General features: G+C 46.0%; 1 protein-coding gene across 1 annotated transcript in view; it reads left to right on the plus strand.

Moving 5' to 3' along the window:
• The window catches only part of LOC102383584 (sperm-associated antigen 17-like), a gene marked incomplete at its 3' end in the record, with an annotated part of 368,781 nt that overhangs the window by 229,265 nt on the left and 113,163 nt on the right, over nt 1-26,353 (plus strand). The window contains exons 13-16 of the mRNA XM_025193226.1: nt 12,665-12,802; nt 16,053-16,166; nt 21,025-21,175; nt 25,150-25,380. Coding sequence (XP_025049011.1) covers nt 12,665-12,802; nt 16,053-16,166; nt 21,025-21,175; nt 25,150-25,380 — 634 coding nt within the window. The remainder of the gene's footprint in view (nt 1-12,664; nt 12,803-16,052; nt 16,167-21,024; nt 21,176-25,149; nt 25,381-26,353) is intronic.

The following is a 26,353-nucleotide window of genomic DNA, read 5'->3' on the forward strand; positions in this document are numbered from 1 at the left end:
GAGGAGGGCCACCCACATGATCTGGGGACAGCAGGGCAGACCCTACAATGAGAGGTTACAGGACCTGAACCTGTTCAGCCTTCACAGGAGAAGGCTGAGAGGAGACCTGGTGACCGTTTATAAATTCACTAGGGGAGACCAGAAGTGTTTGGGGGAGACCTTGTTTCCCCTAGCGCCCCCCGGGATAACAAGGAATAACGGCCACAAGTTGTTGGAGAGTAGGTTTAGATTAGACATCTGTAAGAACTACTTCAAGTTAGGGCAGCTTGGATCTGGAACCAACTTCCAAGGGAGGTGGTGCTGGCTCCTACCCTGGGGGTCTTTAAGAGGCGGCTTGATGTCTACCTGGCTGGGGTCATTTGAGCCCAGTTTTCTTCCTGCCCAGGCAGGGGGTCGGACTTGAAGATCTACAAGGTCCCTTCCGACCCTACTTCTATGATTCTATGGTAAATGAGTGAGCCTGAAGACAGCAGTGGTGTACATACCTGTACTGCCCAGGGAAGTTCAGGTGGAAGGGTCTGTTACTTGAATACTCTTCTGCCTTCTCTTCCTTTGAGGGAAAGATTTAGGTTACTTGATCCTGTTTCAGGGTGCAGTTCACTCTCCCTGGGCATGTCTAGATGTGCAATTAATGCAACTGAATATCCTCTGACTCAATTTGAGCCAGAGTAAACTAATCCCGATGCCAGTATCAACACATGTGTTTAAGTGCGATAACTTACTGCACTGCTGTATACCACTTATATATGATGGGACTATCTGGCCACTGTAGTAAATTACTCTACTCTGCTCCAATTGCTGCGCACAAGTAGAGATGGTGATACTTTAATGCACAGCAGATTAGTCTGCTGCACAGTAAAGCATCCCATGCAGAGACACCCCCTGTATGACAGGCCATATATTCACTCCATTGTGTCCCTTCCCACCCACCTTCTTAGTGAGAAGAGTATTAAGGCAAGCAATTCCTGCTTCTTTTTCCCTATCCAATATGTTTGTAGCTGAAAAATGAACAGCTTCAGTGAGCCAAGCAGAAGAATAAAGGGGTGTCATTCTCCCTTCTTACTTCCCTGCAAGTGCTTAATTAGCCAACAATAACTCTTGGAGGGTGGTGTTACGCTCAGGATTCTTAGTGTAGCCATGTAATGTAACTGTGAAATGAAAGTGATCACCATACTACATACTTGTCAACTTCTCAATCAGCATCTACATGAGATGCTGATTGCGCAGGAGCTCATTTCTACTTCACAGTAGCATCACATGGCATGGAGTGTGATGCGACACTACTGCACAGTAGTAATGAGCTACTGTGCAGTCAGCATCACCTAAAAGCAGGACTCAGGCTGAGAGACCCTTTTCTCTGAGCCTGAGCCCCATGACCACGGAGCTCAGACTGTGAGATAAGAGTCTCCCAGCCTGAGCCCTGCTCCTTGAAAGTCACTGCTAGCTTGAATGGTGTCCAGGATTCCCTGCCTTATGCTGGTCTCTTGATTAGGACCAGCACAGTCCAGGATTCTGACCTGGCCTCATTACAAACACTACCTTTACTAAAATGTTTTTCCAGGCTAACTTGCAAATAAGGTATTAAATAAATCCTAACATTTCAAACATTATACATGTTAATGTAAAAAGCTAGTTCCTAAATGCATAAGTTATTGCTAATAGGTTTCACAGATCTTTCCAAGTGGGAAAGCATAGACAAATGGGAAATGGGAGATAAGGATCTCCCAGCCTGAGCCCAGCAACCACAAAGCTCAGGGTCTCGCAGCACCAGCCCCAGAGTCACAGAGTGGGCACTGGGAAATCCCTGCTGGCCAAGGCAGGAAAACCTGTTCCCTGCCCTACTATGTAAGTGAAGAGCTGGGAGCGGGGTGAGGGACAGAAAAACAGGCTGGGGAACTTGTTCCCCGCCCCCCCCCCCAGCTCCACACTCACAGTGTGCAGGGTGAGGGCTGGGAGCTGTCCTCTTCAGGGTCCCAGCCCTGTGCCCTGATCAGGTGATCAAGGCATGGGGTTTGGAAAGAGCTGCAGGGGTGGGGCATGTCCCAGCCCCTGTCCCAATCTACTGGTGGGGCAGCTATCAGTGAGCGAGCTGCTAGGTGCCCCATTGGCAGATCAGGGCAGGGGCTGGGACCTGCCCCTCCCCTGCAGCTCTTTCCAAGTCTCCTACCCCTGAACAGGGAGCCAGGGCTCGGAGCTCCCTGCTTCCGGGAGACATCTGTCTCCTGGCCCTGTGCTCCCTGCCATCCCCTGGGATAGCGCCCAGGAGGAGCCTGGAGGTTCCCCTGGTGGTGACAGGGGCCCATTGAAGGGTTGCAGGAAACTTGGTGCAAATCTGCTCCCTAATCCCCACATATGTAGATACCTGCACAAAAACACTTACTAAATCTAGGCCAGACACTCCCAGTTTGTCCAGATCAACCTTTTTGACCCTGCAGGGCAGAACCCAGGGCTAGAGATACAAAATCCACTCTGCCCTTCTAGACCTCAAATGCCCCAGAAGTGTCTGAATCCCCCAAAATGATCAGCCATCCACAATAGATAGTTCAGTGGATCCAGGCTCTGATTGAGCAGCTGCAGGGCAGGTAGGGACCTCAAGCCTTGCTAGGCTGCCTGAAGGAGAAACAAGGCCCAGGCTGGAGCCTGGTAGGTACTGTGTGAGACCCTTGTGAAAGAAAACAAAATCCTCAGCAGCAAAACATCTCCATTGGCAGGCGTCCCACCTGAACCCAAAGTCCTGCTTCCTGAGTGCTTCAGTGGAGACCCAAATAAGTTTCAGTGGTTCCTATATTAGTGCTACCTGCTGTTTATGCTGTGCTCCCACATCTATCCCACAGACAAGACCAAAATAGGACTAATCATTATCCTGCTTGCAGGAAGTGCCCTGATGTGGTTATCCTCTCTCCTGGAGGTCACCAGTTCTCTCCTCAAGGGCTTAGATGAGATTTTAGATGCAGTGTCCTGCATGTACCCGGACCCCCTGCAATCCTAATTCACAGAAATAGTCCTCCAAACTGCAGCAGGGCAGCTAGCCCATGAACCAATATGCCATTCACTTCCAGTGATTAGCTGCAGATACCCCATGGAATGAGGCATCCCAGGTGCTCCACTTCCTCCAAGTCCTAAGTGAGGAGCTGAAGGATGAAACTGCTTGGGTTGAGTCCCTTACCCATTTGTGCCCACTGATTGAGCTCTGTTTGGACTGACTACTGCCTCACTAGACAGTGTCTAGAGAAGAGGGCCTCAGAGAAGGACCCCCACACAGAGGTACTCACCTGGGATCTGATCCAGATGATGGGTCCATACTCTGCCCCTCTACCCACATTGCCCCCTTGGTCTCAAAAGCAGGAGCCACTGCAATATGCAGCCCTTCTCCATTGCTGCTCACCATGTACCTGTTCCACCTCACAATGTCCACAATACAGTTCTCTGCTTTGGTGGGCTTGACTGCCTCAGACAATTTTATGGACATCAGTTTCACTAGAGTGAAGCATATTCCAGTAACATGTAAGCCCACTCTGTTAACAATCAAGTGGATGGATAACACTCTCCTCATATCAGGTTCCTATCCTTTTAAAATGCCCCACTCTGGGTCTCCGTCCAGGACCATATAAAGATTTTACACTTTGCCTTGATTCGGTCCACAACATGCCCCTGATATTCAGAAGTCCATGGTTGGCCCTCCATAACCCACCAATTCACTGGCAGCAGAAACCTATCCAATTTGAATCTGACTTTCACCAGAAATCTAATTTGCCACACCTCAGGGCTGTCACCCCTCTAACCCAGCCTTCCCCCACAAAGGGGCACTGTGCACCCTGGATCATGAGTTTAGTGGTAGCCCAGGATGTGGTATCCCTGGAAGCAGGGCCTATGCTAACAAAGACCCCAGCTCAGGAATCAGCCACCACACTGTCCTCCAAGTACTGGTACTTCCCCAATGTTTTTAGCAAAAAGAATGTGGACACCCTGCTACCATATCAGCCCTATGACTCCTCTATAAATCTACAGCCTGGGGCTATGTTGCCCTTCAGTCATCTGTATCTATTACCTGATTTGGAACAGGGGGTCCAACTCTGGTAATATATAAGGGATTAAAGGATTAATTCACCCCTCCACATCCCCAGCAGGGACACCCATACTGTTCATCAAGAAAAAGGATGAGTTTGTACAGTTGTGTTTCATAAACAGTTATAGTCAGGAACCATCTTCCCAGATGTTTACTGCAGAAGTTACTGGGGAAATTCCCATGCCATATCAACCTTTTCTAGTATATGAGTCTGAAGAGTTGGACTGCATTGAAGTAACAACAGAGGAAGTTTTGGAATAAATCCATAAACTGAATATTAATAAGTCACCAGCACTGGATGGCTTTCACCCAGGAGTTCTGCAGGAACTTAAAGGTGAAATTTCAGGACTGCTAGCAATAATATGTAACATATCATTACAAACAGCCTCTGTACCAGAGGACTGGCTGGTTGCCAACATAACACCCATCTTTAGAAAGGGCTCCATAGGCAAAGTTGGGAACTGCAGACCAGCAAGTCTTGCTTCCATCCCCAGCAAGTTGAAAGGAACTATCCTTAATAAAAAAATAAGTCAGCAGTCACATAAGCAAATATGATCTCCTGGGGAAGTCAACACGGGGTTTGTAAAGGGGAATCAGTCTTCACCCATCTGTTGGATTCCTTTGGGGGTGTCAACAAGTACATGGACAAGGGAGATACAAATGATATTGGCCCCCAGTCTGGTTTTGCTGTGGCCCTTGCTTCAGCCATTTCTATCCAGCGTCAGCCCTCTGGCTAAGCCTGCCCAGTGTCTTGAGCCCCTAGCTGGGCTCAAGACACTATCATGCCCTCTGGCACTACTGGGACCTCTGGATTTCCCCGACAGTCCTAAACCCAAGTCACCAGTTGTAAACTGTAACAAAGGGAAAAAGCACACCACTTGTAACATAAACTTAACCTGTTCTAGGTATAGCAAATAATACCAATAGTTCACTGTCTTGGAGCAAGGCTTTCCCCTACCCACGGTTGTGTCTTTCTGTAAAGTACCAGTATTCTGCTGGCAGTCCTTAGAACAGCTCTAAAGTTAGTCTAGCATTTTCCTGCAGTCTTCCTGGCCCCAAACTCTTTACCCAACAGCTTGCAGAGCTAGACTGCTTCTGTGGCTTAAGCCTGGGGTTTATATACTGCTTAAGCCCTGCCCCTTCAGTGAGGTGTCTCCTTATCAGCCACAAGTGTTTCTTCTCAGAACCTAATGACTGGTTGCCATGGCAGATTAGAACTGCTGCTGTATCATCCTCTTGCTGTTCAAGCCAGACTTTGCTCTGTTGTCTTATTGTAGGCTGCAAGGCCTGCGGTAAGCAGTCATAGCCTCTGGTCTCCAACTTGCCATGAGTTCGTCCTGGGCTGAGTTCTCCTGACTAACAGCAGGTGCAACCTTTTACCCTGATGGGCCTTGCCTCTGCTTGGGCAGTGAGGCTTTGCCATTGCCTGGCTTCTCTTAACATTTTTCTCCTTAAAGTAACAGAAGCCTCAAGCTCTCTGTTGTAGGGATACGTAATGAAATCTCCAAGTTTCCAGATGATATTAAATGATTCTGGGTAGTAAACTCCCAAGCTAATAGAGAGAAGCTGCCAGAAGATCTTACCAAGCTAAGTGAGTGGGCAGAAAATTGGCAGATGAACTTCAGTGTCAGCAAGTGCAAGGTAATGCACCTGGAAAAAATAACCTCAACTATACATACACAATGCTGGGTTCTGAACTAGGTGGAAAGGGACCTTGGAATCATTGTAAATAGTTCTCTAAAAATGTCAGCTCAATGTGCAGTGGTGACCAAAAGAGTCGGTAAAATCTTGGGTATCATTAAGAAGGAAATTGAAAACAAAATGGAGAACATCACAATGCCATTGTACAAATCCATGGTGTGCCCAAATTTTGAATACTGTGTGCAGTTCTGGGCCCCACATCGGAGAAGGATATAGCAGAAATAGAAGAGGGTACAGAGAAGGGCAACCAAAATAATCAGGGACCTGGAGCAGTCACCATACCAGGAAAAACTAAAAAGGCTAGGACTCTTCCATTTGGAGGGGAGAAGGCTGAATCAAGGCAATGATAGAGATCTGTAAAATCATGAAGGGCATGGACCAAAGTAAAAGGCAACTGTTGTTAACCAAGTTACAGAATATTTGAACTAGGGGGCATCTCCTGAAAGTATTAGGAGATAGGTTTTAAGTAACAAGAGAAAGTACTTTATTTATGCAAGTTCTGCAATTAATTACCACAGAAGGTGGTGGAGATAGATAGCATAGCCATGTTCTAAAAAGAACTATATAAATCCATGGATGATAGATCTATGAATGGCTATTGAACTGGATGGTTGGGAGTGTTTCCTTTGGCATCTTTAACTTGATAAATGGTGGGTGCCAGGGATGGTATAGAATAGATGTATAGATTCATAGATTGAATTCATATATTCATAGATTCCTAGATTGAAGGGCCACCCATATGATTAGAGGCTTGCATGGCGAGCTATATGAGGAAAGGCTGAGGGACCTGGGATTCTTTAGCCTGAAAAAGAGAAAGCTGAGAAGGGGACTTGGAAGCAGCTTACTGCTACATCAAGGGAGTACATCAACGGCTCAGTGAACAACTGTTCACCAGGGCTCCTACTGCCTAGGAAATGACCTGCTTGGTGGCACGGAAGCGGAAAGGGATCTTGGAGTCCTAGTGGACTCCAAGATGAACATGAGTCAGCAGTGTGACGAAGCCATCAGAAAAGCTAATGGCACTTTATCGTGTATCAGCAGATACATGACGAATAGATCCAAGGAGGTGATACTTCCCCTCTGTCGGGCACTGGTCAGACCGCAGTTGGAGTACTGTGTGCAATTCTGGGTGCCGCACTTCAAGAGGGATGTGGATAACCTGGAGAGGGTCCAGAGAAGGGCCACTCATATGGTCAAGGGCTTGCAGACCAAGCCCTACGAGGAGAGACTAGAGAACCTGGACCTTTTTAGCCTCCGCAAGAGAAGGTTGAGAGACGACCTTGTGGCTGCCTATAAGTTCATCTCGGGGTCACAGAAGAGAATTGGTGAGGTGTTATTCACCAAGGCGCCCCCGGGGGTTACAAGAAATAATGGCCAGAAGCTAGCAGAGAGCAGATTTAGACTGGACATTAGGAAGAACTTCTTCACAGTTAGAGTGGCCAAGGTCTGGAATGGGCTCCCAAGGGAAGTGGTGCTCTCTGCTACCCTGGGGGTCTTCAAGAGGAGGTTAGATAGGCATCTAGCTGGGGTCATCTAAACCCTGTACTCTTTCCTGCCTATGCAGGGGGTCGGACTCGATGATCTATTGAGGTCCCTTCTGACCCTAACATCTATGAATCCCTTAGGGAAAACCAGGAGTAATGGCCACAAACTCCTGGAAGACCATTTCAGGCTCAACATTAGGAAAAATGTCTTCATGGTTAGGATGTTCAGACTGTGGAATAAGCTCCCTCCAGAGGTGGTGCAATCTCTGACCCTGGAAAACTTCAAGAGGAAACTGCACAATCATCTTGCCAGGGTCACCTGGCCCTACCTGTCATTTTTCCTGTCTGGTGCAGGGGGCTGGACCCAGTGATCTTCTGAGGTCCCTTTCAGCCTTACAATTTATGAATCTATGAATAGGGGATAAATTTATCTACAGACAATCCAGTTCTGCCACTGTCAGACACAGGATACCAGGTCACAAAACACTTAGACACAGGAGTAGAGGTGGATGTCGTTTTCCTGGATTTTAGGAAGACCTTCAATATGGTATCTCATCCCATTCTCAAAAATAAATTAAGAGGCTGTGACTTAGATGTTGGCACAGTCCAGTGGGTAGCAAATTGGCTTGGGGGTCACACCCAGAGAGTGGTAGTAGATGGGTTAGTATCGACCTAGAAGGAGGTGGGTAGTGGGGTCCCGCAGGGCTTGGTCCTTGGACCTGTACTCTTCAATGTCTTCATTAGTGACTTGGATGTGGGCATGAAGTGTACTCGGTCCAAGTTTGCAGATGATACTAAATTGTGGTGTGAAGTGAACACTCCAGAGGGTAGGCAACGATTGCAGGCAGACGTGGGCAGGTTGGAAAAGTGGGCAGAACACAATAGGATGCAGTGCAACAAGGACAAATGCAGAATGCTGCACCTAGGGTGTAAAAATACCCAGCACATCTACTGGCTTGGAAATGACCCCCTCAGCAGCACAGAAGCAGACAGGGATCTCAGAGTCATAGTGGACTCCAAGAGGAACGTGAGTCGTCAGTGTGACGAAATCACCAGCAAAGCTAACCACACTTTATCATGCATCACCAGATGCATGACGAATAGAACCAAGGAGGCGATACTTCCCCTCTATGCAGAATTGGTCAGACTGCAGTTGGAGTACTGTGTCCAGTTTTGGGTGCCGTACTTTAAGAAAGATGTGGATAGCCTTGAGAGGGCCCAGAGGAGGGCCACTCATATGGTTAAGGGTTTCCAAGCCAAGCCCTATGAAAAGAGACTGAGGGACCTGGACCTCTTCAGCCTCAGGTGGCCGCCTACTAACTGATAAGCGGGGCACAGCAAGGTATCGTAGGTGTTCACCAGGGTGTTAGAACAGTACCTGCAGTGCCTCATTTTTAGACTTCCATCAAGGTGACTGGATCACCCTCCTACCCCAGCTGAGTTAGCTTACAACAACCTGGACCACTTCTCTGCCCAGCTCAGCCCCTTTTATGCTAATTATGGCCTCCACCCCTACTTCCATTGTACCCTCTGCCTCACCAACCCCTACAACTGTCAACCTGGTGACCCACCTGCAGCATATATGAGGACCTGACAAGCTACTTTCGGTAGGCAAGAGAGGCCTACAAACAGTATGCGGACCAACACCACTTCAAAGTCCCTGTGTTTAAAGTAGGGGGCAAGGTATGACCTGCCCAGCACTTGAATACCAATCATCCCTCCACCAGACTCAATCACTAATTATTTGGACCCTACCCAGTCACCACAGTTATCAGCCCAGTGGCCTTCTGCCTGAAGCTTCCTTATTCCATGCAGGTCTATCCTGTGTTCCACATCTCCCTGTTGAAACCATACACTGAGAACCCCTTTCCAGGAGCCTCCACTCCCCCTCCCTCACCTGTGCTTGTCCAGGGGCATGATAAGTTTACAGTCAAGGAGGCCCTTGACATCTGGAGAATGTGGCAAAGGCTTCAATATTTAATTGACTAGGAAGGCTGTAGGCCAGCAGACCACTCATGGGAACCTGCAGAGAATGTGCATGCCCCTGACAGTCTGAGCATTCCATCAGGCCCACCCAGAGAAACCTGGTCCAAAAGCACTGAAAGGTTGCCCTAGAAAGGGGATTACTGTACTGAGGCCAAGCCAGAACCACTGACCCAGCAGGTGCCAATCAAGAGATTAGGGCAAGTCATCCCCAGAACAAGCACCACCTTCACCAAGGCCAAAGCAGTGCCCTGGTTCCAGCTGGGCTGAATGAAGCAATCAGGGCAGCCTATCCCCTGAAGTCATGGGCAGCAAGCCCCACTTGCTTTAACCTTTAAAAGCCAGATCCTGCCCCAGTCTCCTTGTTTGGGCAAAGGTGAAAGTCTTTGCTCCTGATCACCTGTATACTTTATCATGGTGGTCTATTGACTCCTGGCTCTGACCCTGGCTTCTGACTCTGTTAAGACCCTTGGAAGTCCTTTATTCTGGTCCCCACTCATGGTCTGGTTTGACCTTCAACTCTGACTTGTGCTTCTTCTGTGACTCTTAGTTTACCTTGGCTCTGGCTTCAGCTTCTGACCCCAGTTCATTCTGACTTTGGCTGTGGATTTCCCTGCCCACCCCAGTGTAGCCATGATAATTCAGGAAATATGCAAGAGGCAAGGATTTTTGTTGGTGATATCTTTTATTACACCAACTATATAGTTGGGATAAACTTAGGCAAGCTTTCAAATGGAGTGCATTTTTCTTCAGGTGACCTGTATAGTTGAGGTGACCTGTAGAAGAGTGCATTGCATTCAGAAGGTTGTCTCCTATCTCGAACATTGAACCATGCAGTTGCCTCAATAAAAGATACTATCCACTCTACCAGGGCTTCTTTAGTCCCCACTAGAGGGAAGAAGGGACAGGGCCTAAAGGAGCAGCCAGACAGGCTGGAGGCTATACCCCTGAGAGCAAAAGGAAGAACCCCCATAGCAGAAAGGTGTGGGGAGGGGAGATGGGACTAGAAAGCCCTCTGGCTGGGGGAAGGCAAGAGCTCTGTCTGGAATAGGAAGAGAAGAAACCCAGGTGAAATGACTGGAGTAAGCCTGCAGATAATATAGGGAGGTCTAGCAGGCCACAGAGAAGGCAGGCTTGGTACTGATCCTATTCAGAATCTGAAGAGAACTCAGTGGCCTTGTGGCAGCATGGGCCACAGCTTACAACCCAGCCATCACTGTGGAGCAAAAGTCTCTGCTGTTACCAGATTTGCCCGTCACTTTGGGGTGTGCTCGTTTATTAGGGTACGTTTCTGTGGTCTCTGTAATTCTATAAATGTGCTGCTTGTGTTACTTGTGTTTCTATATGGATCTGTATCTCTCCCTTCTGCAAGTCCTCACCCCCAATGGAGCCATCTTGCAGGACTCAGTTTTAATGGGGCTGGGTTCCTCAAACCACCAAATCAGATGCACATACACACACAGAGATCAACAGGATATGCCTGAGCCAGGCCAGGTTATGCAGCATTGACAGGCTAACATCCTCATATGCCTTGAACTCACTTCATCAGGGCAACAATAAAATGCAGTCAGATACAAACACATGGGTTAACAGAGCACATCTGAGCCAGGCCGGGTTATTCAGCATTGACAGGCTGATACCCACATGTGCCTTGAACTTGGTTCATCCCTTATTTCAGAAGGACAGTAATAAATGCAGTTAGACACACATACACACACACTAGTGGAGTACATCTGAGCAGGGTGGGTCCAATCAGCACTTTCAGCTGATACCCTCATGCACCTTAAAACTCAACATGTCCCAATTTCTTGTCACTATGGTCCTAGTAGTAACTCACTTGATGAGCAGACCTCACCATAGTTTTGGGCATTACAGGGATCTTTAGCTTAGGTAAAAGAACAAATGCTGCAGAGCAAATGGGAGGTCAAGGGGAAGGAAGAGTAAGTGAGGTTCAGAGAAAGAATTAGCACCAGGACAAAAACTTGAGCTTGGGTAGGGGTTTTTGTAGAGAACTAACAATGGCTCAAGGGAGAACACTAGATTTGTTTATGGGTAAACAATGGCTTATATGCTGGATAATAGGAACTGATCACTCCTGGCTATGGGTGGCATTACTCTGAGGGAGCTCACAATACAGACAGGCAGATTCAGTGTTTTGGGCACCAAAAAAGGAGTCATTACTACAATTGGTCTGATAAATGCTGAGCTGAGTGTGTGTAGACATGGGTTGATAAATGTTTGGAGCATAGATCCCCCATCATGCAGTGTTCCCCTGCTTTTCTGGTCCCAGAATCCAGTGCAGTCCTAATGAAGGTACTTTCCTGTCCCATCTCCCATGTAAATGACTTGTCATCCAATTTCATCTCCAATGTAAATGAGGCCAGGGGAGTTGCTTCACTCCTATCACCCTTGTCTGGAGGGCTTTAGATGTGTCTCCCACTGCATCTTCATTGTCTTTTGTAAGTCCTTCCTCTAATCAGTTCTTGTTCAGGGGTGGGGGGCTGAGTCCTTTGTGAGTCAGACAGACTGCATACTGTGCCGGGGTTCCCCAAGAACAGAGCTGAAAGGTAACACTGCCTGTCCCCACCTATGAGTGGCTGGCTATAAAATTCCCAATCCCTCTGCAGTAAGCATAAACTCAGACACTATGAAGCAGCAGGTGGCTTGGGGCAGGTCCATGCCCCCAGTGCCCCATGGAAGATCAGACCTGAACCTCTCTAAGGGCCAGATCTGGCCTGCAGGCCATAGGTTGCCAATCCCTGAGTTGGAAACTTTAAAAGGAAAAGACTGGCCTGGGGAAAAAGATCCCAAAAAACTTATGTGTGGGGAGGAAGAGGAATACCAAGGGTAACAGCAAAGCCATGAACTCTGCCAACTAGATGCTCCTTCTCTCTAGTTACCAGCAGATGGAGTAGAATCAAGAAAAGGAAGATGAGATAATCTCAGACACCTGGGGAGGAGGGCTGGCTAGGGCAGAGCAGGAAATGCAGGCAACATTGCACCTGGGACAAGGAGAAAGTATGAGCTTGTTACATCTACAAAAAGCCTTGCCTTTCACTTTACTAAAGACAATTCATATAAGATTCAGTTTCTTATATGCAGCCATTTTTAATTGTCCAAGTACATTAAAATTCTCAAATGTTTTTCTGTCAGAAAGGTTTTCTTTCCTTTTTCATAATGCCATAAAATAGTGAAAGAATGTTACCATACTTTTCCAAAACCTAACCTTCAATCAGAAGTCAAGTATTGGAAATTTCCATTGGAAATAAATGTTTTACTTGTGCCTTTTTCACCCAATACTAAGAGAGAACTTATGGGGATAATGATTTTTGAGAAAATTATGAATATGTGACTATACTTTGATACTCTTAAATTAAGATGATTAGCAATCAGTGCTGTAAAAAAATGTTGTATGTTTTCTTCTTTGTAGATTGTTGCAACTGAAAAAGACATTACACCACCAAATTTGGTAGTCCCAGAGCCCCGAGAAGATGGCACGGATCGTAGCATTGCAGATCACATAGTGTCTATCCTTCCTTCACTTGTGCTTTCTGAGAGTGGAAAAAAGGTTTGTATTGTCTTTTTATTTTCAGAGCTCTTGATAGGTCAATACATTTGGTTTGGGTTGGAGCATTGTTACAGCCATGATACACTGCTGGCAGCATCAGCAGTGCTTTTTTCAGGGTGTGCACTGCCAAGCTCAGGGGGTGCATGTGCATCCACATACACCCCCTACACGTCACCAATGAACAGCTATGTGTTTGGGAAAGAAGCTGGACAAAATTTGGGGCAGAAAACACCTTTCTTCAGCTCTGGGAAAGAAGTAGACACCGGCTTTTTAGTCATTGCCTGTGTTTAGTCCATTATTTTTAATGCCCAGTGGGCACATCTACATGTGCAATTAATGTACAGAAAGCTTCCTGTGCAATAAAATACTTCACAGTAAGCTTTCCCTGACAGCATATCTACAGTTGCCTCTCACCCTGCACCCCTACCTCAGGCAGCTGCCTGCTACTGGGGCCAGCTCCAGTTGCAGAGCCCAGGTGGGGACAATGTCCCTTTGCCCCTGCAGCAGGCAGCTCCCAGCCCTGGCTCTGATCTCGGATCTGAGGCTGGGAGCTGCCTGCTGTGTGGACAAAGGGACATTGTCCTCACCTGGGTTCTGTGATCGGACCTCACTGCTTGGGTTCAAACTGTTCAGGACCTGGGTACAAACTGTTCAGGAAGGACAGGCTGGGGAGAAGAGGAGGAGGGGTTGCACTTTATGTAAAAGAGCCATATCATTGCTCAGAGCTCCAGTATGGAACTGGAGATAGGCCTGTTGAGAGTCTCTGGGTTAAGGTTAGAAGGGACAGCAACAAGGGTGATGTCATGGTGGGGGTCTGCTATAGACCACCAGACTAGGAGGGAGTGGTGGATGAGGCTTTCTTCAAACAGCTAGTGGGAGTTTCCCAATCACAGGCCCTGGTTCTCATGGGGGACTTCAGTCACCCTGACATCTCTTGGGAGGGCAATACAGCAGTGTGCAGGCAATTCAGGAAGTTTTTGGAGAGTGGTGGGGACAACTTCCTGGTGCAAGTGCTGGAGCAGCCAACTAGGGCCATGTTCTTCTTGACCTGGTGCTCACAAACAGGGTAGAATTGGTGGGGAATGTAGTAGTGGATGGCAACTTGGGCGGCAGTGACCACGAGATGATTGAGTTCAGGATCATGAAGAAAGAAAGGATGAAGAGAAGCAAAGTAAGGACCCTGGACTTCAGAAAATCAGACTTCGGCTCACTCAGGAAACTCATGGGCAGGATCCCTTTAGGAAGCCAGACTGAGGGGGAGAGGAGTCCAGGAGAGCTGGCTGTATTTTAAGGAAGCCTTACTGAAAGTGCAGCAACAAAAAATCCCGATGCACAGGAAAACTAGCAAGTATGGCAGAAAACCAGCTTGGCTTAGCAGGGAACTCTTCAGTAAACTAAATCACAAAAAGGCAGCTTGTAGGAAGTGGAAACTTGAAGAAATAAATAGGGAAGAATATAAGAGCAATGCTCGGGCATGCAGGGATGAAGTCAGGAAAGCCAAAGCGCAATTGGAATTGCAGCTATCAAGGAATATGAAGGGTAACAAGAAGGGTTTCTACAAGTATGATGGTTGCAAGAGAATGATTAGGGAAAGTGTGGGTCCCTTACTGAATGGGGAAGGCAACATTGTGACATGTCGTCATCAGTGACCTGGAAGATGGCATAAAGTGCACCCTCAATAAGTCTGCAGATGACATCAACCAGGGGGGTGGGGGGAGTACACTGAAAGGTAGGGCTAGGATTCAAAGTGACCTAGACAAATTGGCGGATTGGGCCAAATGGAATCTCATGAGGTTCAACAAGAACAAGTGCAAAGTCCTGCACTTAGGATGGAACAATCCCATGCACCAGTACAGGTTGCCTGATGATTGCCTGGGCTGCAACTCTGCAGAAAAGGACCTGGGGGTTAAAGTGGGCAATAAGCTGAATATGAGCCAAGTGTGCCCTTGTTGCAAAGAAGGCTAACAGTATACTGGACTTCATTAGTAGGAATGTTGCCAGCAGGTCCAGGGAAGTAGTTTTTCCCCTCCGTTCAGCACTGGTGAGGCCACATCTGGAGTACTGTGTTCAGTTTCCCCCCCCCCACTTTAAAAAAAGATATGGGCAAATTGGACAGAGTCCAGTGGAGGGCGACAAAAATGGTGAGGGGGCTGGAGGACATGAGTTATGAGAGAGACTGGGAGAACTGTGTTTATTTAATCTAGAGAAGAAGAGACTGAGAGGAGACTTAATAGCAGTTTTCATCTACCTGATGGGTTCAAAAGAGAATGGAGCTAGGCTATTCTCAGTGGTGGCAGATGACAGACCAAGGAGCAATGGTCTCAAGTTGCAGCAAGGGAAGTTTAGGTTAGATATGAGAGAGAATTTTCTCACTAGGAAGGTAGTAAAACACTGGGACAGGTTACTCAGAGAGGTGGTGGAAGCTCCATCCTTGGAGATTTTTAAAACCAGGCTACACAAATCTTTGGCTAGGGTGATCTAGTTGGGGATGGTTCTGCTTTGAGCAGGGGATTGGACTAGATGACCACCTCAGGTCCCTTCCAACCCTAACTTTCTGTGATTCTATGATTCTGACCTTGGCAGTAGGCAGCTGCCAGGGCAGAAGACAGATGGGAAGCAAGTAGCTTCCCAGGGGAGGGGAGAGTTCTTTCTTTCCCTCTGCTACCTGGACTGACCGGGAACAATTTGCACCTGATCAGCTATGTAACCATAGTAAATCTATTACCGGTCTTTCCAGTTAGTAGAAAACTGTGCAGTAGACTAATCTACTGCAGAGTAGCTCCTGCACACAGTTACATAGCAAAGCTTTACTGTGCAGTAGGTTAGTCTACCGTGCAGTAAATTGTCTCATGTAGACACAGCCAGAAAGGACATTAATTTTTGTTTCCAGGTCCATCTTTCAATTGTGTTTCAGTGATTTCATAATTGTGAGATTCCCTTTTGACTGGCATTGGTCTTCTATACAACTTGGGTGTCTGTTCAGTTGCACTTTATTTTTTTTAAACTGTTCCTGGTCATTTCATTTTTTTGAAACTGCTTCTGCTTTCATTTACATGGAGGTAAAAGTAAACTGTTTTTCTCTGTTATCTAGCTTAGGCTGTGTCTACTTCTTTCCCAGATCTAAAGAATGGTGCTTTATGCCCAAAAGTGTGTCTAACATGTGGTTGAATAAAAGATACCATACAAAAAAACCTTTTGCCCCTTAAGTTTGCTTACTAATTTTCAGTGCATCTGCCCTTTTATTTAACAGAATCTCTACAGCTTGTTTCTTGCTAAAGACAATGAAGAAATGAAAATCCTCCCCCAATGGCCTCTTCTACTAAATTACCATGATGTTATGTCACAGAGGCTGCACCTCTTAAAGGTATACTTCTGTGTCTTATATCAGCAGTGTTAAAATCTACAGACAGTGAACATTAATACACTTGAAAGGACAGAGAGGTCATTAATTCAGAGTACTGTTTCAACAACACAGAGTAGAAGAGCCCAAACTTTGTCCATTTGATGGCAACTTTTACCACATATCAAAAGTCTAAGGATCATCCAGAACAGATTGAAGCCACCCATGGATAACGCAGTTCTTTCACCACTGGTGGTTGTGTGGTAGTTTCTGCCTACCACATGGGAGAGCTGAGTTCAAGTCCCAGCTGGGATGACTTGGGGTGAGTGAAGTAACAGGGAGAAATTCTTGTTGCAGTGGAAAGGGGTCATTGTGTTTCAGCTAGGATCTGGAACCAACTTCCAAGAGAAGTGGTGCTGGCTCCTCCCCTGGGGCTCTTTAAGAGGAGGATAGATGAACACCTTGCTGGGGTTGTTTGACCCCAGTACTCTTTCCTGCCATGGCAGGGGGTCGGACTTGATGATTTGTCAAGGTCCCTTCTGACCCTACAAACTATGAAACTATGGAGATCCTGGCATGCAGTGCACTATGTTAATTTTCAAATGTTTTTACACCATGAACAGTCCTGAGCATGTTCTACCTATACTCTCTTACTTTGACAAGCCAAACCTGGAACTATAGTAGTAAAACCACTCTGGAAGCATCCAGGGGTAAATTATGAGGACTTGGGGTTGCAGTCTTACCCCACTCCATTCAGACACTGCCCCTGTCCCTGGCTGACCTGAGGGGAAGGGAAGCTCCAGAGCTGCTCCTGCCCTGCTCCAACCATGGGCCGTGGCTGTGCAGAAACCAGGCTCAGCAAGGGATAGCAGCAGTAGTATGCAGGTTCTGTCTTCCATCACCTGCTCACTGCCCGTCAGTCCCTCCACAACAGTGTCCCACATTGGCTAGAAGCAGGCATTGGAAAGAGAAACCTGCATGCTGGCACTGCTGTCCCTGTGTAGTGCAGGAACAGGTGGAGCCCCAAAGCCTCTCTTACCCTGCTCCAGCTGCAGGCTGCAGAAGTAGCTACTCAGAATGTTGAGCTCAGCTGGAGAAAGCATCAGCGGCATGCAAGTTCCTCCTTCTAGCACCTGCTCCTAGCTAGCAGGGTACACCTAGAGGAACAGGGAGTGGGCAGAGAGCAGGTACTAGAATAAGCAACTGCTGTCCCTGTCCAAGCCCAGCACCCTGTGCAGCTGCTCCCAGTAGTTCATGGCTGGAGAAGGACAGGTGAAGCTCTGGGACTCCCCCTACCCCCAGATCAACCAGGGACAGCTGCAACTGTGCCAGGCATGATCCTCCCCTGCTACCCCTACCCTTGTGCATCTGCTCCCTGTCTGACTCTTCAGTGTTCCCTGCCAGCCAAAGGACTCCAGCAACACCTCACCCCAACCTCCTCCTGATCCGAGGGGTGGTGTGCTGCACCCCACTTTAGGAAGTCCTGAATTGAGCCATGAGAGCATTCCCATCTCAAGTACACTGAAACAGGTCTTGAGTGGTCTGAGCATCCCCTTGAGTGCAATCTCCATGTAAACAATAAGATGGACTATGTTACAGGGCTGTGCGAAACAGCACCATTTCATTTCAACTTCCGTTTTGCCATTTCAATGGGACAGTGTTTCATTTTGAGTTTCATTTAGTTTCAAAAGCACTGTTCTGTTTCGTTTCATTGAAACTGGTTCGCTGTTTTGATGCTATTTTGACATTTTTCCATAGGCTATAATGGGGAAGCACAAAACTGCCTATAACTTTGTCATTTTTTGGCAGATGTAGATTAAAACAGCAGGGATGGCAGACACTTCTGTGGGCATGAAACCTGCCAAGTTTCAAGGAGATCGGTATAGGGGTTTCTGGGAAACTGTACCTCAAGGTCTTGAAAGCAAAACTCATGTCACTTGTAAGTGTGAAAGCACAGTGGGGTGAAAACAGCAGGCATGGTAGCCCCTGCTGAGGCCACAAAGCCTGCCAAGTTTCAAGGATATAGGTACAGGGGTGTCTGTGAAACTGCACCTGAAGCTGCTGATGAGCAAAACTCGTGTCGTGTGTGTGTGTGAAGGCACAACAGGGTGAAAACTGAAGACATGGTAGTCCCTGCTGAGGCCATGAAGCCTGCCAGGTTTCAAGGAGATAGGTGGAGGGGTTTCTGGGAAACTGCATCTCAAGCTGCTGACAAGCAACACTCATGACATGTGACTGTGTGGGTGTGTTAAGTTGTACCCTCACTGGCACTGGGGCCTCTACACGACATAGTAGCTTCCCCAATGAGGTCTCCTCCTCCCCTACAGTCTCAGCCTGGTCCACCACTTTAAACAACAGCAGGTAATAACTTAGTAAGCAGTACAGTAGCACCAGCAGCATCTCAGGTAGCCAAACAGTCACAGTCAATATCAGAGCAGTCCTTCCCCCCTCTTCCCCCTCCCTCTCCTTATTTTCTGTTTCCCTGCAGGGAAGCCCAGCTTCAGCTTCAAAATATGAAATGTTTTGAAACTTTTGAAACATTTCTACTGCCCTCATTTTGTTTTGAGGCTGTTTCAAGTTCAAAACGAGTCAAAACAGTGTCAAAATGAAACAACCAGCAAAATTTTGCACAGCCTTAGTACACTATAGTTTCATAGTTTTTAAGGCCTGGAAGGGACCTTACAGATCATCGGGTAGAGCGACCCTACACTTGGGCAGGAAAGACCACTGGGGTCAGATGACCCTAGCAAGATGGGCATCGAGGGCACCTGTACACACCATGGGGTTTAATCCTCATTAAACTAAATAGGTTTATAAAATTTAACTTGTTTATTTTGGAGCATTCCATCAGTGTTTGCATGCACTAGGTTTTTAAACAAATTAAGCTTTGAAGTGTCATGTCAGTGTTTGCATGCACTTGGTTTTTGAATAAATTAAGCCCAGTCCCAGCTGGTGCTGCAGGAGAACAAGATGGTCCAGTGCGGCCCCCCACCCTGTGCCCTGCCACACAGCTATGGGAGCATGGAGCCAGCACATGGCACAAGAAAAAGAAAAAAAGCAGAAGCAATTTGAAGGGGTGAACTACAAAAAATGTGGAGTGCCATCTGGTGGACAAAAAGGCTCATTACATATCTTTGAGTGGCTTTATGTTTGCCCGCAACAAATCCATGGACACAATGCTTTAATTTGTGTCAAGCCAAACTAAACTACATCTGAGGAGTTTTACTTTAATGTGCCAGAAAGACATTTAAAGTGTCCAGAATACCCTTTCTGGCAAACAGTCTTGCTGTTGCAGTGCAAGAAAGGGCAAAAACCATGGTGTGTACAAAGGCCCCAAGATGCTTTTTGAAGATCACCAGGGTGGGTGACTGAACCACCTCTGGGGTGAGCCTGTTCCAAACCCTCGATACTCAACTTGTAAAGAAGTTTTTTTCTTATGTCTAGTCTGAAGCGATCTTCAGTCAGCTTGTGCCCATTATTTCTAGTCCTCCCTTGGGGCGCCTTGGTGAACAGATGCTCCCCCAGGCCCTGATGTACTCCCCTGATATACTTATAGGCTGTCACCAAGTCCCCTCTTAGTCTTCTCTTCTCCAGGCTGAACATTCCCAAGCCTTTCAGCCTCTACTCATATGACCAGGTCTCTAGGCCTCTAATCGTGCACATGGCCTTCCTTTGGACTCTCTTGAGCTTCTCCACATCCTTCCTGAAGTGTGGCACCCAGAAATGGATGCAGTACTCCAGCTACGGTCTCACCAGGTAGAGCAGGAGGGTAACATCTTTAGGTTAAAGACTTTGGCTTTGCTCGAGATACCTCAGTAGATGCATGCCAGTGTTTGATTAGCTCTGCCAGCTATGGCATTACATTGGTGGCTCATGTTCATTTTGTTGTTTATCATGAGAACAAAATAAAATGTTGTGGAACCTTATGGAACTTCATGGAGCTTTATGGTTTCTGCTTTGGACCACAAGTTTATTACTCTGAAGAAACCAGGTCAGGCATTGAGATGCTTTAGTGGTGAGTGCAGTGAATAGACTAGACTAGAATAGAATAGAATAGAATAGACAAACACAGTATTCAACATAAGAAGACAGAGCTCTTTATATAGAATTAGTCCTTTGGAGTTTTAGAATTCATTTAAAGTCAATATTGGAAGCAGATTAAAGTTGTCAGATAGTGAAGGTATTCCAACAGAAAGCAGGTAGTGTGGTTGGCTGGTGAAGGAGGAAAATACTTTTTAGCAGAGACACAGTCCTTCAGTACATGGTAGACACTAACTTTATTTTCAAATCAGTCTGCACACTGCATTAATGCACCTTAGACACATACCTGTATCACTTTAATGTGCGTTAGACAAATGCACATTCCATTTAGGCACATGTAAAAGCACATGTAGACATACCTAGTGAGACTGAGTTTTATGACTTCTCTCTTGTGGAGGATGCCACTATAGCTAATAGTGTAGATCAGATGTGGAAGAAAAAAAGCTAATAAAGAAGTATTCTCTGTATTCTCACAGATTACATCAATACATAATTTTAATATTCCAGGAAAATTTCAGTTTCTGTTTAATAATGGCAAATGGTCTTTGTGATTTTAACAAACATCTATTAATTTTGCCTTCTGTCAGTTCTTCTCTTTTCCTCCTACTAAGTTACCACTCCCCCACAATGAAGAGAATAGAAAAACAGCTCATTCCATCTTCTACTTACACTGATTTAGTAAGAAGTATAAGCATTTGCTATGCTTAAGCATGTGCTTAAGTCCCACTGACTTCAGAGTTAACACATACTTAAATGTTTTGCCTTAAATTTTAAATGAATGCTGAAAAATCCTTTGTTATGAAACACTACCTTTTTTTTTAAATTTCACTCCTTGCTCCAGGTCCAAGAGGACTTAAACCCAGAAAAGATTGAACAGAAAATGATGGACAAGCTTCCACTTGTGGAACTTCTTCATTTCCCCCTTCCTTCACCTGGGAACAACACTAAACGCTTGGCCAGAGTCCATGAGCTCATGCATTATTGTACCAATGGTGAATTCTCATTTCTATTGCTGTTTTGTTGTTTAAGGACAGATTCCTGTGAGATGGTGGGAACCCATTCTTTGGGGGGAAGTTTCTGATTTTTCCAACTAAAATTACCTCTGTACTAGCCAGTAGTCACCAATTCATACATTCTTCAGAATGTATGAATGCAGGATTGGAAGGCCCACTGATTCTATTCCCCTGCCTTCACAGACAGCTTTGCCCAGAAAGGCCTACAAAATATTCTCATATATTTTCTAGTAGGTGCTCTGTGGCTGTGGCATGCAAGAGAAACTAAGTGCCACAGAAAGAAAGCAGGTGAAATAAGGGTACCAATAATATTTATGCTATTGAAATAGCAGGTATTCACAATACACTTGTTTGAGCCTATCAGGTGGTCCATACTCCATGCTGTAAAGGAAGGAAAAAAAACCTGAGGTAAACAAATTTACTCCACAGCAGGATAGTACTTGTAAATTCAAGTACTATTCTGTTACAGAGTAAAAAACTCTGCAGCAGCTCATATGTAAATGCTGCCTGGCTGGCTGAAGCACAAGGGTACTTCAGAGTGGGGATTGCATGCCAGCTAGCCCCACACTGAAGCATCCTTGTGCCCCAGCCAGCATTCCCCAGCACATTGAGCCAGGGAGAGCAACCTTGGGCTGGCAGGCTGACCCTCAGGGCTTTTTGCCAGCCAGGGCTGCTCTGCCTTGGCTCCACATGTTTTGCCTGAATAAACTGCAAAGCTTATTGTTCCAGAGTTAATTGCTCCTAGGCACACATTCAAATGGTATGTCCAGGAGCAATTACTTCCAGAGCAACAAGCTATGCAGTTTATTCAGGTGCTGTAATTGTATATGTAGATGCACCCCCTGAATAATAATCACAGAATAATCTCATCTTCCTCTGTATTGGCAATACTGCCTAAATTTATGTGACCAGTAAATTTTGTAAGCACACATCTGGTTCTTGCACCAGAGTCAGTGATGAAAATACTTAACTAGATATGCCCCAAGACTTAAGCAACACCACAGGTAGCCCCTCTCCTCTTAAAGTATAACTGGGGATCTACTTAATTCACAGTTTTGTGGATTTTGCAGAAACCACAAAATCAACACAAAAAAACCTTTAAAATAAAATTCGGGCTCCCCAGTGGGAGCCAGCAGTCCTCACTGCCAGGAGGGGAAGGCACCAGCTACTGGTGTGACATGAAAGGCAGCAGAGAAAATGACAGTTGCCCCCTCATCCCTTCTACCCCCTGCCCAGGGTTTCTCCACTGGTCAGCACTGAGGGGTGGAGTGTCTCCATTAATGAGCACCAAAGGGTGGAACCACCATGAAATGACCAGAGAATTAAAGCTTTGGGCCACAATCAACCTGCGAAAATTGGTAAATCCACCTACCATTTAGATAGACCCCTAAGTATAACCTACCCACTTAGCCAGGTCTTTATCTACTATAAAAGTATGGTATTAATCCCCATCTTCTCCACTCTAGCTAGTAGTTTCTTATGAGGCACAGTATCAAATGTCTGGCTGAAATATAGATTGATTAGCCAACCCTGTTACCCTCATCTTAGAGTTTCTTTAGTTTCTCAGAGTTTCTCTTTTGGAAGTCCAAAATCCTAGTTATGGACACTATTGTCTGTACCAGGGGTGGGCAAAATGCAGCCCACGGGCTGAACACAGCCCACCAGGCCATTCTATCTGGCCCGTGGGGCGCCTAAAAATTTAGAAAATTAATATTAATCTGCCCTGGGCTGCCTGTCATGCAGCCCTTGATGGCTTGCCAAAACTCAGTAAGTGACCCTCTGCCCAAAATAATTGCTCACCCCTTGGTCTATACTGTAAATTAGACTGAATTGAATCAGTTCATGATCACCCAATCTAAGATTATTTTCCATAACCAGCCCTTTTGTAAAATCCACTTGTTCACACCCTAATCTAGCATTAAGTTTGGGCTAATCTAAACGTCAGTTTCTAGGTTGTGAGCAAACCAGTTACAATTCCTGTCGGAGACCAAAGGACTGAGGCCTGGATCTTGACAATGTGTCAGAACTCACAGGTTATGTAGGTTTGCTATTAAGCTTAAAAGAGGAAAGGCAAAAAATGCTAATCACATGAACTTTCATGCCAATCCAAATGCAGACAACAGAGTTTTGAAACCACAGATATATAGTGCAATAACTTTTGAACTGAGAAAAAGCTTTATATTGATCAACAAGCATTACTTAAAAATAATGATGGCTGTCAAATTGCATTCCCTTTGAGTTTCTTGCATTAATAGTACAACAGCTTTTACAGTAGTCTTTTAGTCAAATGTGTAAGTTAAGCTTATTTCTCCATCAAGAACTGTGGTCTCCTACCCTGTTTGTGTGTGCAAGAATGATGTGCAGTGTGAAACAATTAGAAAAGCCACATGAAATGCATTCTAGAGTCTGAATGTTCACACCATGACTGCACGAAATAAAAAACTTCCCTGCCCCCACAGTTCCTTTCCTACTGTCATTGGGCATAGATCTTGGAACTCTTTTTACATGCTGCCATTTTCTGCAGACACATTATGCGCTCTTGAAATTAATATACGCTAATTATATTGCTTTTAGTTGTCAGCATATACGTAATAATTATTACTAAGATGCAACTTTTTAAAAAGTGCTTCATATTTGTATATGCTACCAGCCAGTAGATATCAGTTCTGGTGGCATTCAGTGGACTACACCATAGCTGAGAGCTTTACTTCAAGTTAATGGTTTTGGCCATTTCTCTAATTTTGGATTCAAATATGAGATAAGAAATAGATATGGTAAATTTAGATTGGATACCAGGAAAAACATCTTCCCTGTTAAAGCAGTGAGGCAGTAAAATAGACTGCCTAGGGGAGTTGTAGAATCTCCATCACTGGAGGTTTTCAAGAACCTATGTGTGCTGTAAAGGGCAACAGTTGGAAGCTCAGAACTTCCCTACCCCTGCCCCCTACACTCCACACACACACTGCTAGAACTAAAAACAGACAACTGGCTTGGTTCACATTTCAGCTTCTTGTCTTGCACCAAACTGCAGCCCTCCCAGACTTACAAGTCCATTATCCCACATTAAGTACCAGCGAATTATTCAAATTAATTTGACTTAATTGCTATTTAAGTCTAGTATATAAATAGTTGAGCCTGTCCTAATTACGGCCGCATCAAACCAGTTGTTTGTTTTTAGCTCAGGGAATCATAAGAAGAGCTCTGAAGCCCAGAACATGTGGATGTTGTAGGGGACAAAGCTCAGCAGCAGTAAAATGAAGCAGAGCTCCACAACTGACCTTGGGTGCCTCCAGATGTTAGGGTCACTCTCTAACTTATGGCATTTTATACAAAGCACCATGAGTTACAGCTCGCTGCCTGCCCCCCCCCACCCCAATCCCAAACCCAACAGGGGTTGAGGGGGGTGGGGCAAAATCAAGCCTGCCTGCACCAACCCTGAACTACCTCTGTTTCAGCCTGAACTACCTCTGTTCCAAGCCCTGCACTGCCTCCAGGTGACTGTTAGCAGGGGAGGGAGGGGGAAGAGAACAGCAGGGAGCTGCCTGCTGGTTTGCCCGGCCACAGCTGGAGGACAAGGGAGCGCTAGACCGGGGCTCCCTCACTTCATGGGTGATCGGGATAGTCCTGACTTAGAGTTGGACCAGATGACCTTTGAAGATCCCTTTTCTACATTTTCTTTATCCTGTCTTTTCAGTATGTATGAAAAGCTTTTCAAGTAACACTGTGTAATATATGCCAGGTTTAACAGTGCTAATTCAGTGTGTAATTGCAGTCTTCTAGAATTCAGGAAATTAGATTCCAGAAAGAGACAAGTTAAAGTAAATTATTATCACCATTATTTTCCTTGTCAGGCTTAGCAGAGATGCCAAAGACAATACACCTAGTCAGTCTGCTGTTCATCTTTTACTGAACAATAAGGACACTTTCTATGAATGGTTTTAATTTTCTTGCAGAACTCTTGAGTTGGGCTGAAGTAGAAAGAGCCTTCAAAATGTTTACTTTTGAAAGCCTGAGGCTGACTGAGCTTGATGACTCTGGTCTACTGGAGAGTTCAGGGTCGATGCTTGGTGGTGATTATGAAGTATCTTATATCCCATGGGATAATCCAGCCAGGTTTGCAAAACAGCTGAGACAACTACACACCATGGAAGATGCTCCTGATGAGAAAATTCCTGAAGGCTCAGGTATGGCACATCTATTAATGTTACTCTGGAAAACCAAGTACAGACAGTCAGAAAGCCCTAGGCTGAATCAATTCAATCTTCTCAGGTTAGTCTAAGCTGCATTAATTGAACCGATAACTATAGGCCAGTCAGTCTCACCTCCATCCTTGGCAAAGTCTTTGAAAAAATTATCAAGGCTTACATTTGCGAGAGCCCAGCTAGAAAAATTATGCTGAGGGGAAACCAGCATGGGTTCATAGCAGGTAGATCATGCCTGACTAATCTAGTCTCTTTTTATGACCAGGTTACAAAACACCTGGATGCAGGAGTAGGGGTTGACATCGTTTACTTAGACTTCAGGAAGGCCTTCAATTCAGTATCCCACACCATACTGGTGAACAAGTTAAGAGGCTGTGACTTGGATGACTGCACAGTCCGGTGGGTGGCGAATTGGCTAGAGGGTCATACCCAGAGAGTCATAGTGCATGGGTCAGTATCGACCTGGAAGGGTGTGGGCAGTGGGGTCCCGCAGGGCTCAGTCCTTGGACAAATACTCTTCAATGTCTTCATCAGTGACTTGGACGAGGGAGTGAAGTGTACTCTGTTCAAGTTTGCGGATGACACAAAACTGTGGGGAGAAGTGGACACACTGGAGGGCAGGGAACAACTACAAGCAGACCTGGACAGGTTGGACATATGGGCAGAAAACAACAGAATGCAATTCAACAAGGAGAAATGCAAAGTGCTGCACCTAGGGAGGAAAAATGTCCAGCATACCTACTGCCTAGGAAATGACCTGCTTGGTGGCACGGAAGCGGAAAGGGATCTTGGAGTCCTAGTGGACTCCAAGATGAACATGAGTCGTCAGTGTGACAAAGTCATCAGGAAAGCTAATGGCACTTTATCGTGCATCAGCAGATGCATGACGAACAGAACCAAGGAGGTGATACTTCCCCTCTATCGGGCGCTGGTCAGACCGCAGTTGGAATACTGC

This window comes from Alligator sinensis, unplaced genomic scaffold (assembly GCF_000455745.1).
Source record: "Alligator sinensis unplaced genomic scaffold, ASM45574v1 scaffold819_1, whole genome shotgun sequence".
Taxonomy (NCBI): Eukaryota; Metazoa; Chordata; order Crocodylia; family Alligatoridae; genus Alligator; species Alligator sinensis.